Here is an 18,049-nt window from a genome sequence, read left to right on the forward strand (position 1 = left end):
TTTAAGTGGAGACATTATTTTGACTATCTTGCAGTCCTTTTCCTTTCTGCATTTTCCACTCAGCAATAAAAGTGGTGTATTTTTAAATAGTGCTGAGGCCATCACCTCAGTGCAGTCATGTGAGCAGCTCCAGTGGAGCTGGGGAAGTGCTCAAGTGCCCTGGTCCAGCAGGTGAAGTGCTGGGTTGGGATACCAGGATCCACAACACCCTTGAACAACCCAGAGATGAAGAAAAGGGCAATTTCCAATGTTGATGTCAGCATCACTGCCTTAAAAAGATCAAAACACTCATGGATCAGCAATGGCAATCATAGGCACCTATTTAAGGAAGACAGGTAAAGAATCAAAAGCATTTCACTGACAATTTGCAGATCAAGGCACCTCCTACTTAAAAATAACTTCTGGGGCCAGTAAATGAACTAAAAATACTTGTACAAGTTTTGGAAATCAATCCCTACTTTCAGGCAGTCTGTGCTGATGCAGGGTAACTGTCCCAGTAGCAGAATGTGCAGCACTTCAGCACCACTCTAATGGTAAATATGGATTTTTGTCAGGGAATTTCCCCTGAAGAAATATCAGATCAAAGAGAGAACAAACCTATCAAAGGGCAAGGAAGGATTTGACCATAATGTATTGGTAATTTTGTGGCAATGCAAGGAGAACATCTTGTGGTTGAGAATTCTCCCTGACACCAGTGAGCTGAGTCAACGGAGTGTTAACATAAAGAACCTGCTGATTTTGACAAAAAGGTGATGGAGCCTGTGTTTACAAGATGGAAAGGAAAATACCCACATCATCTATTTGTTAAGGTAGAATGACTCTGTTATGCCTGGATGTTTTTGTTTTGTAAGGCAGCTGTAAGGCTAAGCTGCAATGAGATGAGGATCATGGTAATATAATTACTAATACAAGGTTAGCCCAAGTGATTGTGAATGCCAAGAAAAATGAGATGCCTCAGTATGAGTCAACACATTCATTTCCCAACCACTCTGGCTGTGTAAGGGAGATAAAACTGTTTATAAGGGGCTGGTTACAAGGTGGCTCCTAATAGCTCTCCAACAACATTATGTTGTTCTGCCATATCATGATAAAGCAATAAATGGAGAATCGAGCTGAAGGCCTGCTGAAAACACCTACTTTGTCCCAATAATAAAAGAGATGAGTACAAGCTAAATTCTAGTTGTTCTGTGTTAAATGAATTACAGGGCTGGATGGGCCATGCAGGGGTTTGGCTGCACTGTTCAAGGCCAGGTCTGACACAAGCTCAGGTGTTTCACTTCACATCAGGCTGTTGGAAAAGGAGGTCTGTCAAGCTGCTTTTTCAGCAGAGACATTTCCCTTGGTCCTGAACAAGCTCTAGAGCAGCTCCACCTCTGCCAGCCCTCACCTCCCTCACCTGCACTGCCTGCTCTGACTTTGTGGCTCCAGCTCAGCCCTGTTGCAGACCCCCTGGGTGATCACTGGGCTGCCCTTGGGTCCTGTCCCTGCCCTTCATCTTGGACCTTCCTCACTTCCACATATTTGCCAACTGGCCACCCTCCCTGGAGCTGCTCTGCTGCTCCTCTGGGACTGTGGCACTGCCCACCCTGCTGGCAAGGACTGCCCTGCCTGCCTTGCTCTCACCTGCAGATCCTGCTTTGTCTTCCCCAAAGGTTTCCCACTGCCAGAGGGCAGGGATGGATGGGATACTGGGAAGAAATTGTTCCTCCCTGGGAGGGTGGGCATGCCCTGGCACAGGGTGCCCAGAGAAGCTGTGGCTGCCCCTGGATCCCTGGCAGTGTCCAAGGCCAGGATGGGACAGTGGAAGGTGTCCCTGACCATGGCAGGAGGTGGGACAGGATAGGATTTAAGATCCCTTCCAACCCAGTCTGGGATCCTGTGATATCCCTAGAATAAACTGGTTTTGCTGCTTCTGACATAAAACTCAGCTCTGAGTCTGGCACAAGTTACCACCATTATCTGGATCCCACCTAATGGGAATGTGACAGGAAAACAACACCAGCACTATCATAAGTTACTTATCATAATAAGCAAGATGAATGAAGTAACAGATCAAACTCATTTCATTTTACATCCCCCATTTAACTGCTTTACATCCTGTGAGCATTCCTTCTGTCTCCCTCATCAACAACACTGCTCAAATAATGAAACAAACCCTGTGTTGTTCCTCTAAACTACAAATTCATCCTGACCCTACAGCAAGGATCACACTACCACTCTGCTGGCTTTCACAGAACTTGCATCAGTTCTGAACCAGATCCAAAGGTTAAAATGTGGTTAGGGGACCCAATTTCAGATGAGATCAACTCATTGCAGTCTTAAATTTCACTGAAAGTTTGGGTGGTGCAGAGAAGGAAAAAAACAAAAAAAAAAACAAATCCAAAACATAGCATTAAAAAAAACCCACTGCATTATTTTTAAAACTAAGAGGTGAGCCAGATTGCCCAAGTATTCAGGCACCTACAGACATGGATTTGACAGGCAGAATTCTTAGAAAGAACCCACTGATTTCCCAGGCAACTGGCACCCGCATGTCTTGAAAATCCACTGGATCTCAGCCCCTTCTTCAGTAGCTGAAATGCCCCTGGAAGTGAATTCTCAGTCTCTCAAGTTACCTCTCCCCAATGCTGACTCTGAGAGTGAAGCTGAGGACAAATTTTGACTGAACTGGGTTAAGAAAAAGGAGACAGCACATTAAATCTGCTTTTACATTTTAGACAAGGACTCTAATGTAACCCTAATGCAGCTTTTAAAATTTCCTTTGCCAGTCTTTCCCAGCACCTCAGCTACAGTAATTGCAGAGTTTCTAAACTTTCCCTCTGATTATTATTCAATTCAATTATGTATGTACATTATAAATGGTCAGAAGAATTCTGGAAACTGTGACAAGTGTTCCAGATCTGAACATCTATCACTGCCAAAACAAAGGACTTACAAAATAAATTTGCAAGTGTGCTACTCTGTCAAACACTAGGGCTTGTTCTTTGAATATATGTGTTTATATATAGATATTAGATATTTTCACTGAGACATAGCTGCCACGTTACAGGGGCTTTTAATTTTAAATGTCAAAATAGTCAAGTTTTTCTGACTGTGTTCATAAAAAAAGAAAAGAAAAGAAAACCCTGTTCAAATTCAAAGGAAAACAATGCTGCTATCAAAGTGGATTTCAAGTAATCTTATAAAGGACTGTTGTATTTGATAGATGATGTTGATACATTTTTTAATCTTAATTTTAATAATGAATATTTCTGAATAAGAACTAAGAGCAGAGTTGCCCAGACAACATGGTTGTTATGGGTTGTGCTGATTTGCTTTTGCCTTGGGAGGTTGGGCACCAGTGTTCCCCTGCAGCAGACTGGCACTCAGTGTGGGATCATGGAATGGTTTGGGTGGGAAGGACCATAAAGATCATCTCATCCCACCCCCTGCCATGGGCAGAGACACCTTCCCCTATCCCAGCCTTTTCCAACCTGGCCTTGAACACTTCCAGAGCTGGGCCAGCCACAGCTTCTCCAGGCACACTGTGCCAGGGCCTCCCCAACCTCACAGGGAAGAATTTGTCCCCAGAATCCCACCTTAACCCTGCCCTCTGGCAGGTTAAACCCACTGTGCTTTGTCCTGTCACTGTGTAACAAGCCCCTCTCCCTCTTTCTGGGCACTGGGAGCAGTTTGCACAGGCAGCAGGAGCCTGGGCTGGTAAGAAATCCCCCTGTCCCTGCTGCCACAACTGGAACATCATCCCATCCCTTAGGGGAATATTTACAACTCCAGTTCCAGCACAGATCCACCCCGAGCTCTGCTCCAGACAAAGAACATCACCAAGCCCATCCTCACTTTATTGGCACCAGCACAGCAAATATGGGAAATGACCAAACACAGAGTTAATTCTGCACTGCCTGGTGCATTGTCAGGAAGGGGAGAGCAAGGCCCACGTGGATTTCTGAGGAGCGAGTGTCTGCATCTCAATAAGGGCTAACTGGAAGTGGGTGGTACCTGCCAGCAGCCAGGGAGGAGCAAATCCAAAGGATCCTCGACGTTTACACTCCAAAGCAGAGCTCTGGGAGCTGTGCTGTCCTTGTCAAAACAGGCTGGCAGAGGGAAACTCAGCTGGGAGCTTTTTAGTCCTTTACTTCTCCTCACTGACTAGTCCAGTGCTAAATAAAATGTGCTTTCAAATCTCCACAACCACAACAATTTACAAAAGAGACGTGAATGGTCCAGCCCCAAATCTAGGGCTGTGAACTCTTTCACATGTTGTTCTGACAAAAGAGCTTTGTTATTGGCATTAGCCTAAAAAAAAATCATTATGGTGGATTCATGGAGATTCTGTAGTTTCTCACCTCCTCTGACCTTCTCAACTGGCCTTCTGTTCAGCAAAATCAGTGTATGGATGAAGCAGGACTGATTGTCATAGAATCATGGAATGGGTTGAGTTGGGAGTGATCCTAAAGCTCATCTCATTCCATCTCATTGTCCTCAGCTAAGGGCAGGGACAGAGATAAATCTTCTGAGGAGTAACAACAGTCCTGTCCTCCAAGCCATAGTTAGGCTTTGGCTAAAATCAGGATCATTTCATACCCCCTTAATCAGGAGTAAAAGCTTTTATTAAACCCACAATCCTTAAAATCAATCCACAAAAGTGAACTATAAAGCTGCTGGGGGCAGACAAGAAGGACTCAGCAGAGACAGTAAAAATATTTCACTTTTTTTGGAAAAGTTATGAAAAATCATGTGGCTGCTGTGAAGTAGATGACACTGAGGCCACTGATTCCAGCAAGCCCTGACAGGTCACAACTGGAGGGCAGCTGCTTGGGGAGCTCCCCCTGCACAGGAAACAGGGCAATTCTTCTCCCTTAGTGTGAGAGAAGAGCTGTAGGGCTGCTCCTCTCCTCAGCTAATGGTGCTCCATAACAAACAGATTTGAAACAATGCAATAAAAATGACATTTTGCTCCCAAGTGGGAGCAAACTGGGAGCCCCTGCCAGGCCCAGCCTCCCCGGAGGCACTGACCATGTGGAACAGGAGTGGGGTGTTCTCTGCCATGGGCTGCTTCCCACACACTGAGCGCTGAGGCTGCCACTGCTCCAGCTGCTCCTGCAATCTGCAGCTCCTCTGCCTCTCCTTCATCTCCTCTTCCTTTTGGGATAGCTCTCTTTCACTTCCTTCTCTCCTGAAAAATACACAGAATAAGCTTTTCACTTGGGGAAAAAAACCACTTGTTCATCTGGTTGCACTTCTGTTTTTCTTGTATTTACACCACACACTTAAGGGGGAATCATGACATGAAAGGCTAAAATAGATTTAGAAGGCAATTCTGGTGTTTGTGGGGGAACACAAGAACTTGTCAGTGGATGAAATCATGTCTCTAAGAAGGAAAAAAGCCACAAAGAAAAGGAACAGAGATGAAACTTCTGATAAGTGGTGATGATCTATCTGGAGATCAAAACTCCTTTAAGCAGTTTGTGTTTGTGATGTGTCATTGCCCATCTCAACACCAAGATTCCCAGTCCAGACCCGTTTCCTTTCCTGTCTGCTATAGGAGACAACAGAGATAAAGTTCCCCTGACCCCAAGACCTCCCATCTTTCCACATCTGGATGCCCACAGAAAGATTTCATCTGCCATTTCCGTGGCAAACACAAACTTCAAGTTCTTCTGAATTCTTCCTGCCCCAGGTGCCCCAGCAATAATTACAATAGCAAGAGAGAAAACTGCAATCAGTTAAAATCACTGAGTTATCACTCAAAGCCAGTAAATAACCTACATTCTTGCCTGGCCATGGGCTGCCATCTCAGGCTAACAGGTAATTAAAATGGAGTTTAGTGTTTCTGATGGAAGCAACAAGCTTAATGTCAGGAATCCCAGAGGGAAAAGCCCTGCAACCAACCACGTGCCATTTCAAGCAGGAGCTGAGGTGTCTAAGTGGCAGGGCAGGCAAGTGTTCAACTCTGACACGGTAATAGTCTCCAGAGCAGGCAGATTCTGCTTCTTTCCAGGGCTCATATGTCAAAGTCAGAATGTTAAATTTCACTCTGAAAATAGCAGGATATAACCTTTCAAAAGGCAGCATAATGGAGCTCTCCCAAACAGCTGGGCAGGTGCACAAGGCAAACACCTGATTTCACTTTGAAATTAGACCTTCTGCAGAATACACTACATTTAACTTAAGCATAGGGAGGCAGAGGCCCAAATAACTCTGCAATTTCCTCAACTGATATCACTCTTATTTCTATTTTTTTAAAGCTTTCCAAGATTACTTCTGTGACATTCCTCACAAGTGTACTTTGTAACTCCAAGATCTTGCACTTTTCTTATTGGCAAAGAGTCACAATTCCTTTGTTTGGAAGAAAAAAAAAAAATTATAAGGGGAGACTGATGCATCTTCCAGTTTGTAAAAGGTGTTTTAAACTGAGACACAGAATAAAACATTTTCCATTCCTTCTGGGAACACAACAAAAATAAGCTTAAAATGGAGAGGGGATAATTTAAATTAGACTTAATGAAAAGCTTTACAACTCGAAGGATAATTAAACAGCAAAATGTACTACCTGGGAGTCAAGGAATCCTCACCACTGAGGATTTCAAGAACAAGTTCTATAAAGATCTGCCAGGAGATATTAGATTTTACCTCACTCTTTATTGGCTCAGGGAGACTGACCCTTCCAGACCTATTTTCTAGGAAGCTGTGCTTAGGAAATCTCAGTGCTGCTGTTCCTAAAGGAGATCAATACTGCCTTATCCTCCTCTTCTGTAGAATAAAAGCTAAAGAAAAAGGCTCAATTTCTAATGTCAGAAGTGTCATAGCTCATCCAATGCCAGGCCCCAATGAGGCTGCCTCTAGTTCCAGCAGGAGCTGCCTGAACTGTTGTTCTTTCCAGGTAACAAAACCAGACACACTCTTGCTCCAACTCACAGCCCATGTAAGCAATTTTCTTTAATCCTGGACAATTAGAGAAGCCACATCCAAACCCACTGATTACTTTTCCTGTGGGATACCTTGGTAATTCTGCTGTAATTAGAGGACATTCTGGAGTATTTCCTGCATTTTGAATCTTCTCAGCTTCCATTTTGTTCTCTTTCTCTATGTCAGCTCCGTTGCCCCCACAGATTGAAAAGGGGGGACTTTCCTTGCCTGGTTCTAATCTCACCAGTTTCCTGGGAACCACCTCATTTGTCTCTTGCCTCACTTTCCAAGATTGGTTTTGACTTCTATGAGAGGAACCTCTGTCTTCCAGCCTTTCTGGATGCAGTTTCTCAGCTGGAACAGACACTTTAGGAGGAAGCTCCAAGGTTTCCTTATGGGCTGCTCGGAGTTGTTGCAGTAACAGGCTCTTCCCTGAGCAATTCCTCCTGCAAAGGAAATAAAAACCTGATTTCATCAAGATAAAGCATTATATGAATAAAATCTCCGAGGAACTTCTCATATGAAGAGAGCTCAAAACAAGGACTGGGCATCTACAGGAATAATAACTGTGGGTGACAGCAGGACCAGCACTCAGGTGACACAAGCAGAGGCAAACAAAATTGATCTTCTTGGCAATTTATTTACCTCCTCTGCATTCAGGCACAACACAAACACCTACCAGAAGTGAACAAATGAATGGTTAGCATGGAAAACAGAGCCTATAGATTTTTGTCCCCTTTGGATACAGGGGGTGGGGTTCAAATACACAGACTAAAAGTTTTTCTAATAATTATTATAATTTTTGAATGTTTGGCTTAATTTCCTCAATGAGACTGCTAAACTGTCAGCAAGCACATTACTGTAGTAGTGGAATGTCCTGTCATGACATCATCTACATGCACAGAATAATAATTCCTGTTTAATGATTTGTTCCAGATAAAAATGAAACTGGGTAGACCCCTCATGAATGAGATCAGAATCCTGCCCTGCTGAGACCAAGATCATTTCTTATTTAAAACCAGAACTGAGCAGCATTTTACAGGCATTACCTTTGTGCACGATCTTTAGCAACATTAAGGTGAATCAAAATCCAAGTTCTGCTCTCCATCACTGCAGATTTACATTGATGGAACTTGTGCCAGTGCCAGGGAGAGCCCCCCAAGCATCCCCTTGTCCCTGTTTTTTACTGTTTTTGGATTAGATGTTCTAAATTATATTGTAAAATATGTTCTATATTATACTGGGCTCTGTTCCTTGTCAAATCATCTCTTCTACCAAACCATTAAAAGAAGTGTAAGTGGCTGGCACATGTTCTGCTTGTCCCCTGTCCTGCTGTGGTTTGAACTTCCAGGCTGCAGAATTCCAAATGGAACCCAGAGCATGAGTGCAGGAAGATGGTTAAATTTGACAGCTCTGCTTCACATTAAACAAATGTCTAATAACCTATGGATATGAATCCAGGAGTTTAGCAAGAAAGGGCTGACATCTGTGCCTGTTGAGGAATTTACACTTTAGGATTGCACCCATCACACTCTCTCAATTAAGGAGAACTGGGAGGGTCCCTGCCCATACAAAGTAGTCAATATTCTCTTTAAGTCTCTATCCATTCTAGCCTATTTAATTATTTCGAAAAATAAAGGTTTGTCTGAGTCAACTCCCCACAACATTTCCAAAGTTTGGTTCCGAGTCATGTCAAACACAGTTCTGGTGTCACTCACACAGGGCTGGAGAAAAACTCACATTTTCCAGCCCCCAGGACACCTCTCACTGTGTTTTGACCTGTCCCAAGCAGCTGGACAGCTGCAAATGTTGCCTCAAGGATCAACAACTCTCTATCTTAGGTAGCTCTACCATGCAACAGGAAGAGAGTGACCTCCTGGGGCCACACTGGAGTACTTTCATTACTGGGCTTTAATTTCTATTTTTTTTCTGTGAAGACCAGAAATGGAAATATTTAAGTATGGGAACTTTCACTCTGATCACTGTTAGGGCAATTATTTTACTTTCAGAAAAGTGAACATGATATCACTTGAAACACAATCCTGGTGAGGAATCTTACATTCTCCTTTCTGCTTCATCCTTAATTGTCACAGTCTCTTCTTCTTCTTCTTCTTCAGAGGAGGAGCTGTCACTTGCACTGTGAAACAATCAGACCATATTAATTAACCCTTTTCCAGCTGAGTTCTGGCTCTTGGTCATTTCTTGGATACAAATTTAGATAATGAGGAAAAAGGGAGCGATACTTCCAGGGAAGATCTCCAGGTGTTATGGAGAGTTATTCACACTATTATTCCAGCAAAAAGAAAATTCAAATATTCCAGCAACTCGACCAAAATGTTTACCTGTTTATTATCTAGTAGCTGTTTATTAACTACAAGGTTTCTTCTTATGACAGAGGTGTGAAAAAACATTTTTAAAGCTACATTTCACCAGCATAAGATTCAGAAAGGATTAAGTTTCTCACCTTTTATTACTTATTTCTCACTCCCAAGAAAGCCAGGATTTACCTTTGTTCCTCTTCAGGGACTGTCACTGACTTTTGTGGCTCAGCATCTCTCAAATCTATGTACACAGTTGCAGGTTTTGGCAGGCCCTGGAAACTCATCCTGCCCATCCTCAGAGAACTTGGTGGGGATGACAGCAAGGCAACATCCCTAGACACAGAAAACACCATCTCAGCATATCCTCTGCCTCATCCACCCAAGGAATCCTGCAGGGAATGCATTAGGATCAAAACTAGACTGACAAAGGAGCTGTGTGCTTGGCTACCACACAGATTCCAACTCTGCTTCTGCCTGCTATCAAAATTCAAGGCTTCAGCTTCCCCCAGGAACACAGATCACAGGCAGGATGAAGAGGGATATTTAGTTCTCAAAATGTGACAGCACCAAATTGTTCTGGAGAGCAAAGGCAGGCACCAGAGAGATCACAACTTTTAACATCTCAGCATAAGAACAAGTTCCCCTTTCCTCTCTGCCTCTTCTGGCAATTCCATTTTATCTTCCCAGGCATACAAAGTGCAAATCATCCTAGTGGCTCTCCCTGCTCTTGCAGTGAGGATGTTTCCCACCTTCCCCTCCACTTTTTCACTCATTATTTCCTCTGTGCTGCCACCACTGATGTTCCCTCTGAACAATGCTCTTCCTTCACACAGAAACCTCCAAGAAGCATTGACATCTACACTGATACCCACAGAAAATCATCCTGTGTATTTTTGCTCAACTGAGGTATCAGTAAGAGAAATTGGTACCCTAGATGACAAAAAAACCAAGTGAACAGGATAATTGGCTTAGGCTCCTTTTCCTGCCTTTCCCATTTATCCCAAGTGTCTGGTAAGGTTTAAGTAAAGGTTGATTGAGAATGCCAAAGTGTTTATCATCAAATGGAAATGAATGCCTGAGTACTCCAACTCCAGTATCAACTTTCTGCCAGACTACAGAGAAAAACCCCACTGGAAGACCAGGAGTTCCCCAGCCTCCACCCTGGCAGCCAGGATTAGCTGGGACATGTGACAAAAAAGGACCTACTTATTGTCCTGCTGTCCCTGGAAGGAGCAGAGCTTGGCTGATGGCCTCCCACAGGGAGGGGACACTGCCCTGGACTGCCTGGCACACAGCTCTCCCAGCCTTTCCATGAGCTTATCTTCAGACTTCCTCCTGAAGGTCTCTGGAAGAGCAACAAAATAATCGTCAGTTGTGGTCTTCTGCCATGGAATCACCCAATATTGCCCATGTTCACATTGCTCCTTTTCCTACAGCCTGGCAGCAAGGGAAGGATAAAGATAATATTGTAACTGGCTTGTCTGGCCCATGGCAGGCTGTGAAGCACTGGCTTCAGGCTAGGAAACCCAGATGAAATCTTGAGGGAAGCTAATTAAATATGATTCACAAACATTTAAAAAACCCACTGATTCCTGCATTCAAAATTATGCTGCAGGGAATGACTTAAATACAGAAACCTAAGTTTTATTTATTTTTATGCACTTTCAACTAGTGACATTACCATAATCTGCTGAGAAGAAAGCAACTTCTGCACGAGTTTTATCTCCCTGCAGCTCCAGCTCCTCAAGATTCCTGTCAATGTCCCATTTCTCAATATTCTGAAAGAAGACAAGAGAAATGTGAAGGGAAGTTTACTCCAAAAGACCACCCCTAATTTCAGTGCCAGCTTTTCCCTGTGCCAATTCCAGAGGAAGTGCTGTAAGGAAAGAAATGCATTCATTACATCCCTTCAGACACTGCATCCCTCCAGCTGCTTCTGCTACTTCTGCTGAGGTTTTTTTCTCCGAGAACCATGAACCCTTTTGATAAGACACCAAAAAATCACTGGAGACAGTGGAATAGATTAAAAAGTGGCCTGATGCAAGGCCAAGCATCTGCATTCTGTTCCTGAATAATGTGAGAACTCCTCACTGCCACCCACAGAAGGCCTTGTGGCTCTTCAGTTCTTTGAGATGAGCCCTTTCCTCCCCCTCCAACTTCTGAGCAGGGTAAATTCCCATTGCTCTGGGTACAGTCAGTATCAGATGATATCTCACAGATGCTCACCCCACCCTGAAGAGAGGATCATTCATTTCCTTGCTCTGAATTCCTGGCTGAGGGCACACTCACCTGACTCAGCTATAGAGGCTGCCATGAAAATCCACATGCATTTAAACCACTCATTGCTTTCCCCTCTGAACATTACTAAATTGAAGTTTTAAGGAAAAAAAAATCCACACCCATGTGAAATATCATCACCACAAATTAGAAGTGCTTATGAGTTTTATTGAAAGGAAGGGGGCTGTGAGTCATGACAATGCCACCACTGTCACTAACATGCATTTAACACAACCACTCATGGCCTTTAGAAAAGCAGAAGCAGCCTCCAAACCCAGCAGTTTCACCTCCAGCATCTGCCCCTCTTGTTGAAGAGAAGGTCCTCCCTCCTTCCTGAGCAATAAATCTTCAAACATATCTCAACCTTGATTAGATCTATTCTAACACTGCAGCACTGGTTTAAGTTCCAGAAAGTCCAGAAGAAATAGAAGTGAAGGTTTGCACAATTCCATTTCTAATACAGAAAGGAACTTAAGAAAAAAAAAAATCATTTCAAATGAACTGATAGGAATCAAGAAGAAAGTGTACATTAGGTTTAGCAACTTGACACAAATTGATGTGCCTGGCTGAGCTGGGGAGCAACAACCCCCTTCCAAATGAAAGTGAGAACACACTGAGCCTGGTCTCAGAACTCACCCCAAAGCATCAGACTTCAGCTCATTGAAGTCACTGATATCAAATAGGTTCTGAAAGGCAAATAGTGTCTCCTGAATTAACAGAGACTGAATTCTATGAGGTGAGCTGCGAATTACATCCAGACCCACTTGAAAAAGATGTCCTTCAGTGATGCAGCACATTTTAACTCTCAGGCCAGCAGCTGCATGATTTGCCTGGACTGGAACAGCTCTAACATCAAAAAGTTCATTTCTGTGAACACATGAAAGGGGAAGGGAAATATCTATACTCTGACCTGTGGAAGGCTTTGAACAGAAAGATCAGGACCTGTTCTGTGCTGATTAAGTCTTAATGAACTTAAAAATCAATAGAGGCAAATCTGTAACTCAGAGCTGAACAGAACCACCTCCCCCCCCCCTCCCTCCCTCACTCTGGGCCACATCCCAGTTAACCCTGAGTTACTCATCCCACCTGCCTTAAGTGGGTGAGATTTAGGACTTCAGGAACAACCCTAAACACCTCCTCACCCCCAGCACTCCATTGGAAGGCCAGAAAGCTCCTTGTTTTAATGCAAACTCTGCCTGGGACCTGAAAAACCCCTTGCCTTCCCAGGGAGAGGTGCTATGGTTGGCCTCCCTGAACAGTTCATGGACCTTGCTGCTGATCCATGGATTTTGTCATGGTTTGGACTTGCACGGACAGCTCTTGGGAAGCTTTTGGTATTTGTGTAAGACACAGCCCCTGTGGTGTGTCAGAACTGGGTACTGCAGTTCCTCACTGTGCAGGCACTGCTCTGTGCCCCCATCCCACCTGCAGCTCCCCTCCCAAAGCTTTATTTGAGGGCCACTTGCCTGCAATGACAAATGGGTCACTTCTCCAAGATGTTCAGCTGAGGTTTCTTCCTTTGCAAGTCCTCCTAGACCGTTGTTGATGCCATGGGAGGGAGGCTTGACATCCTGCTTTGGGAATGGCTTCACAATCATCTTGGAGAGTATCTTTGTCTCTATCAGCTTTTTTCTCTCCTTTTTACTGTACAGCTCATCCATAGACACTGCTGTTTTAAGCCAGGAGTTCCCTCTTTCCTTGGCCTGTGTCCTGCCCATTTCTTTCTCTTCAAGGTGATCTGTGGTATCTGAGGGAGGCTCTTCAAGAACAGCTCTCTTTTGGTTTGGCATTTCTTCAGTCTGGCTGGCAGGTACAGGAGCCTCATCTTTAATCATTTGTACATCTTTTTTTGCAATGATTTGGGCACCATCTGTTTTTTCCTGAAAGTCAGAAATTTCCAGGTCTCTGTTCCAGATCTCCCATGGAAGTCTTTGTGTCTCCTGGATTTGCTACAGGTAGAGAAAGCATAAACATGCAGAAAGTCAATCTCCCTGAGCTTTGAAAGTGGATAATAAACCAAAACAGAGTTATTGGCAGGCAACAGCTCCAACTCAGACACCATATGGAAACAGCCCACACCATACCCCTCATGGAAAACAGTGAGACTGTTTACTTTCCAAAACTTTAATTTCAGGAACTGCTAAACAACTTTTCAATTACTTTTTCTTACATGTGCTCATTATTCCAGCCCAAACCATTGTATGATTTCATGTTTATCTTCATCACTGAAGGAACAATGTGATTATTTTAGCTCAGAAAAGCTGTTCAAACAGTAAATTTCATACTTTTCCTCCTTCCTGCACTGTCCTAATTCATTCTCTAGACACATAAAATGATTGCACATTGTTAATTAGTGCACAGGAAAGAAAAACAGTAAAGGGACAATAAAAACTGCCAGGAGATGGTGCAAATTCTCAAGAACAGAGAAAACTTTAAAGGGCCATTGCAAAAAGAGAAGAAAAGTTCTATTTTCTAGTGGGAGAAAATACTGAGGACTAAGCTTCTCCTGTTCAGACATCAGCAGCTGCCCACACTGGGAAGAGCCAGAAGAGAGGGGTGACAGAACAGCCCATACACAACAGTCCCAACCTGCTCCTGGGAGTCTTCCAGGGAAAACATCATCAGTTCTTCAGACAGGTCTGGAATTAAGTCTGGCAGGTCCCGCTGGAAGATGAAAAGCTCCTCATCACTCTCACAATCAGACTGCAAACAAACAAACAAACAAACAAAAAATTGGACAGGAGGCTGCAATACTCACTGGTATTGGAATTTCTGGTTTGCAGTGACAACTCCCATGTTGGCACCTCTTGAAGTGCAGAGACAAGAAGTTTCATTGCAGTCACACCTTTATGAGACAGTCTGGTAGCCCAAGAGTCACCAACCCCACATTTCAGCAAGCTAAAAATGTAAAAAACATGTAAAGCATTGAATTCCCATAGAGGTTGATGACAAACATCCTGCTGAGAAAAGCAGTGGAAAGTGTGGGAAGTTCTCTAACTCCCAAGTGATTCTTTGCACTACCTCATTCACCATCAGAGAAGCAAGAGCAGAGCTGCTCAATATTTACAAGGGATGGGGGGACAGGACACAGGGAATTGCTTCCCACTGCCAGAGGTCAGGAATAGATGGGATATTGGGAAGGGATTGTTCCCTGGGAGGGTGGCCAGGCCCTGGCACAGGGTGCTCAGAGCAGCTGTGGCTGTCCCTGGATCCCTGGAAGTGTCCAAGGCCAGGTTGGATGGGACTTGGAGCAGCCTGGGACAGTGCAAGGTGTCCCTGCCCATGGCAGGGGGTGGGACAAGATGGGCTTTAAGATCCCTCCAACCCAAATCATTCTGGGGTTCTCAGGGACTGGAAAGGCAAGGCCTTACCAGGAAATTCCCAGTCCCACAGCACCCAAGAGGAACAAGCAAAACAGACTTGGGGAGCAACCAGGCTGAGGCACAATTCCAGACCCTTGGGCAATATTGGAGTGATGAGGCTGGTCAGAGATCAAGACTAAAAGTCAATTCATAGGTGAAAGTCTGGCTCAGGCAGGACCATAACTAGAAACCAGAACTCCCCTAACATAGCTCAGAGAGGGAGTGAAGGGCCAGAGCTTAACAGAACAGCTCTTAAATGGAGCTGCTGGGAGCCCCAGATGAGGCCAGGCAGGGCATGGAAGTTTTTCACTGCCCTCAGGACCCTGATTCCTGTTCAGAACACAAAGAGCATCTGTGTTTGGTTGAGCAGCATTTAGATAGCTCTGGAAATCCCTTTTTTCAACATCAGACATGCATTGGAGATGAATCCATATGCATGGAGGCCAAGGGGAGAATAAGCATCTCCTCAGCAGTCAGGACACAGCTTTCCTGCTTGTCCCTTTGTTTTGCAAGTGTGCAATTTTGGGAATTCATACTGCAGAGAATCCTCTCTGGTGTCATTAACTTAACACCAAGCCAACTGCAACAGAACATCTTTCCCCTTAATAAATTCCATATCAGGGTAATGAAAGGGCTTCAGGGCATAAACCACATTTGTGAGTGCCATTTTTGGAGGAGGGAGCAGAGCATGTTCAGGTGATAGCTCTCAGATGCACAAATGGATCTTTCTGCACCTGGAAACTCCTCGGACAAAGGTGCAGCCCTGGAACTGCAGCCTCAGCAGGACAGGGATTACACAACTAGATCTTTTGAATGCAAATGAAGTGTCAGACAGATTGCCTCAGTTCCTTCTGCAGGAAATCTTTTCCACGTGGGATAGAAACAGGGAATTTGGAGACTGTAAAGAGTGAAAAGAATATTCAGCTTGATTTGGGGTTATACAATGGTGTGTGGCACCAAAATCTGGAGCTGATCCTCTAGCTTAGCCTGCTTGTAACTTACTCAAAAATAATTTCAGTGTTGTGCCTTCATCTGTACTACAGAGATGTGTGTTAACACACAAGGCTTGCTCAGAATAATTAAAGCAGTGTAGGTAGAGGGAACTGAGAACAGTGAGGGAATGTGGCTTGCCCAGCATGACAGTGACAGGTCTAGGTGCAGAACCCAAGTCATGGAATCCCCATCAACACTTTATCCACCAGGTCACACTACTTTGGATGATTGATTAATAATAAATACCCACTGGAGGCATTTCTGGCTCTTTCACATCTCACAATCTCCCCCTGTACCATTAATGGCTACACTAAGTTGGGATAAAATATATCCTTTGTGTATTCAAAATGGTTTTCAAGTTCATACATGTTTGAAAATTAACACAATGATCTGATTTGGACAAAATGCCACTAATAATCAAATCTGAGATACATCATCCCCTCAGAAAAGCTGATGCCAGAGCATCTTGAGAGGAGCACCAGAGAAATGCTGTCCTGTGAACAGAGATGTTCAGCAGCCAGGAACAGCCTGGCCCAGACCCAGCAAGTGAAAAACCTGTGCCAGTCAAGAATGCTGAACAGCACCTCTCAGTCTCATACTTCATATGAAAAAATTTCTGCAATTATGCTTCTTTGGCAGGTAAAAAGCATAAAAAAGCAACATGCCTTGTGGACAGGACATGTGACATTAGCCTCGAATACATAATAATCCATAATATCATGGAATACCAGGATGGTTTTGGGTTGGGAAGGGACCTCAAACCCCATCTTGTCCCACCCCCTGCCATGGGCAGGGACACCTTGCACTGTCCCAGGCTGCTCCAAGTCCCGTCCAACCTGGCCTTGGACACTTCCAGTGATCCAGGGACAGCCACAGCTTCTCTGAGCACCCTGTGCCAGGGCCTGGCCACCCTCCCAGGGAACAATTCCTTCCCAATATCCCACCCATCCCTGCCCTCTGGTAGTGGAAGCAATTTCCTGTGTTCTGTCTCTCCATCCCTTGTCCCAAGTCCCCCTCCAGCTTTCCTGGAGACCCTTCAGGCACCGGAAGGCCACAGTGAGGTCACCCTAAAGCTTCTCTTTTCCAGGCTGAACAATCCCAGTTGTCTCAGCCTGGCTCCCAGCAGAGCTGCTTCATCCCTCTGATCATCCTGGTGCCTCCTCTGGACTCTCTCTGGCACCTCCAAGTCAGTGCTGGGCCCCAGGGCTGGGGCAGGTGGGGTCTCACCTGAGCTGAGCAGAGGGGCAGAATCCAAAAAAAAACAGGGAGAGGAGGTGGCAATTACACTCTGATAATTAAGGATAATCCAGAAGGCTGTGGATTAACACACAGTGTTCCATAGTCCAGACAGGGAGCTCACCCAGGATACCACACCAGCCACCCCAAAAAGGCCTGATAAGGTCACCTGCTCTTGCTTTTGACAGTTTTTTTCTGTCATCTGGAAAGAAGAAAGACAGATTTTCAATGCTTACTGTGGAGGAGTCAGAGTCCAGGGATGGGAGCTGGTCTTTCACTGCAGCAAGGATGGCTCCCCACTGGAATGTCCTCTCCCTCTGCACAGGAGCTGCAGGAGGCTCAGCTGCATGTTCTGCATCCTCACTTTGTGCTTCTGAGGCCATTGGGACAGCTTGCCTTCAAGCAAAGGAAAGATGAGCTTAAGGACATCGCTCCAAACGTGAGATAACATCAGTCCTAAACAAGGTCTACAGTGGTCAGGGCAGAGGAATTCCCAGCACTCACAGCAGGGAATGTTAAAATCTGCATTTCTGGAGCTATTCCTTCCCACCTAAGTTCAGAAAGGGCCAACAGCTTTCTGCCCTACTCACCATGCACACCCCAGGGGCAGTTTAGCCCCTCATTTATAAAGTATTTTTGAAGATTCTTAGTCAGAGTGCTGTAACTGTGTCTTCTTCAAGCACGTTCCCATATTCTGCCTGCAAGCACAGGACAGGAAAACAGCAAAGGCAGGCTGACACCTCTGTTCTCAGCTGGATTGACTCCTCTTCCCAATTTCCCTTCCATCCCCCCCCCCCCCCCCCCCAATTACTCAAAGGATAGATAAAATTATCACAAAGTCATGGAATTTCATAATGGTTTGGGTTGGAATGGAGCTTAAAGACTGTCTCATTCTATCCACCTGCCATGGGCAGGGACCTTTCCATGTGATTCACGTTTACTTTTGTTTTCACT

The 18,049-nt window shown here is 44.7% G+C and overlaps 1 protein-coding gene across 1 annotated transcript in view; it reads right to left on the minus strand.

Moving 5' to 3' along the window:
- DNAAF8 (dynein axonemal assembly factor 8) overlaps positions 1 to 17,478 on the minus strand; it is an 85,310-nt gene extending 67,832 nt beyond the window's left edge. The window contains exons 1-9 of the mRNA XM_062503351.1: positions 17,332 to 17,478; positions 14,094 to 14,207; positions 12,971 to 13,444; positions 10,909 to 11,005; positions 10,434 to 10,572; positions 9,414 to 9,560; positions 8,966 to 9,043; positions 6,999 to 7,352; positions 5,014 to 5,173 (exon numbers count right to left, since the gene is read on the minus strand). Of these exons, the coding sequence (XP_062359335.1) occupies positions 5,014 to 5,173; positions 6,999 to 7,352; positions 8,966 to 9,043; positions 9,414 to 9,560; positions 10,434 to 10,572; positions 10,909 to 11,005; positions 12,971 to 13,444; positions 14,094 to 14,207; positions 17,332 to 17,478 (1,710 nt within the window). The remainder of the gene's footprint in view (positions 1 to 5,013; positions 5,174 to 6,998; positions 7,353 to 8,965; positions 9,044 to 9,413; positions 9,561 to 10,433; positions 10,573 to 10,908; positions 11,006 to 12,970; positions 13,445 to 14,093; positions 14,208 to 17,331) is intronic.
- Between the last annotated feature and the right edge of the window lie 571 nt (positions 17,479 to 18,049).

Source organism: Cinclus cinclus, chromosome 16 (genome assembly GCF_963662255.1).
Source record: "Cinclus cinclus chromosome 16, bCinCin1.1, whole genome shotgun sequence".
NCBI classification, from domain to species: domain Eukaryota; kingdom Metazoa; phylum Chordata; class Aves; order Passeriformes; family Cinclidae; genus Cinclus; species Cinclus cinclus.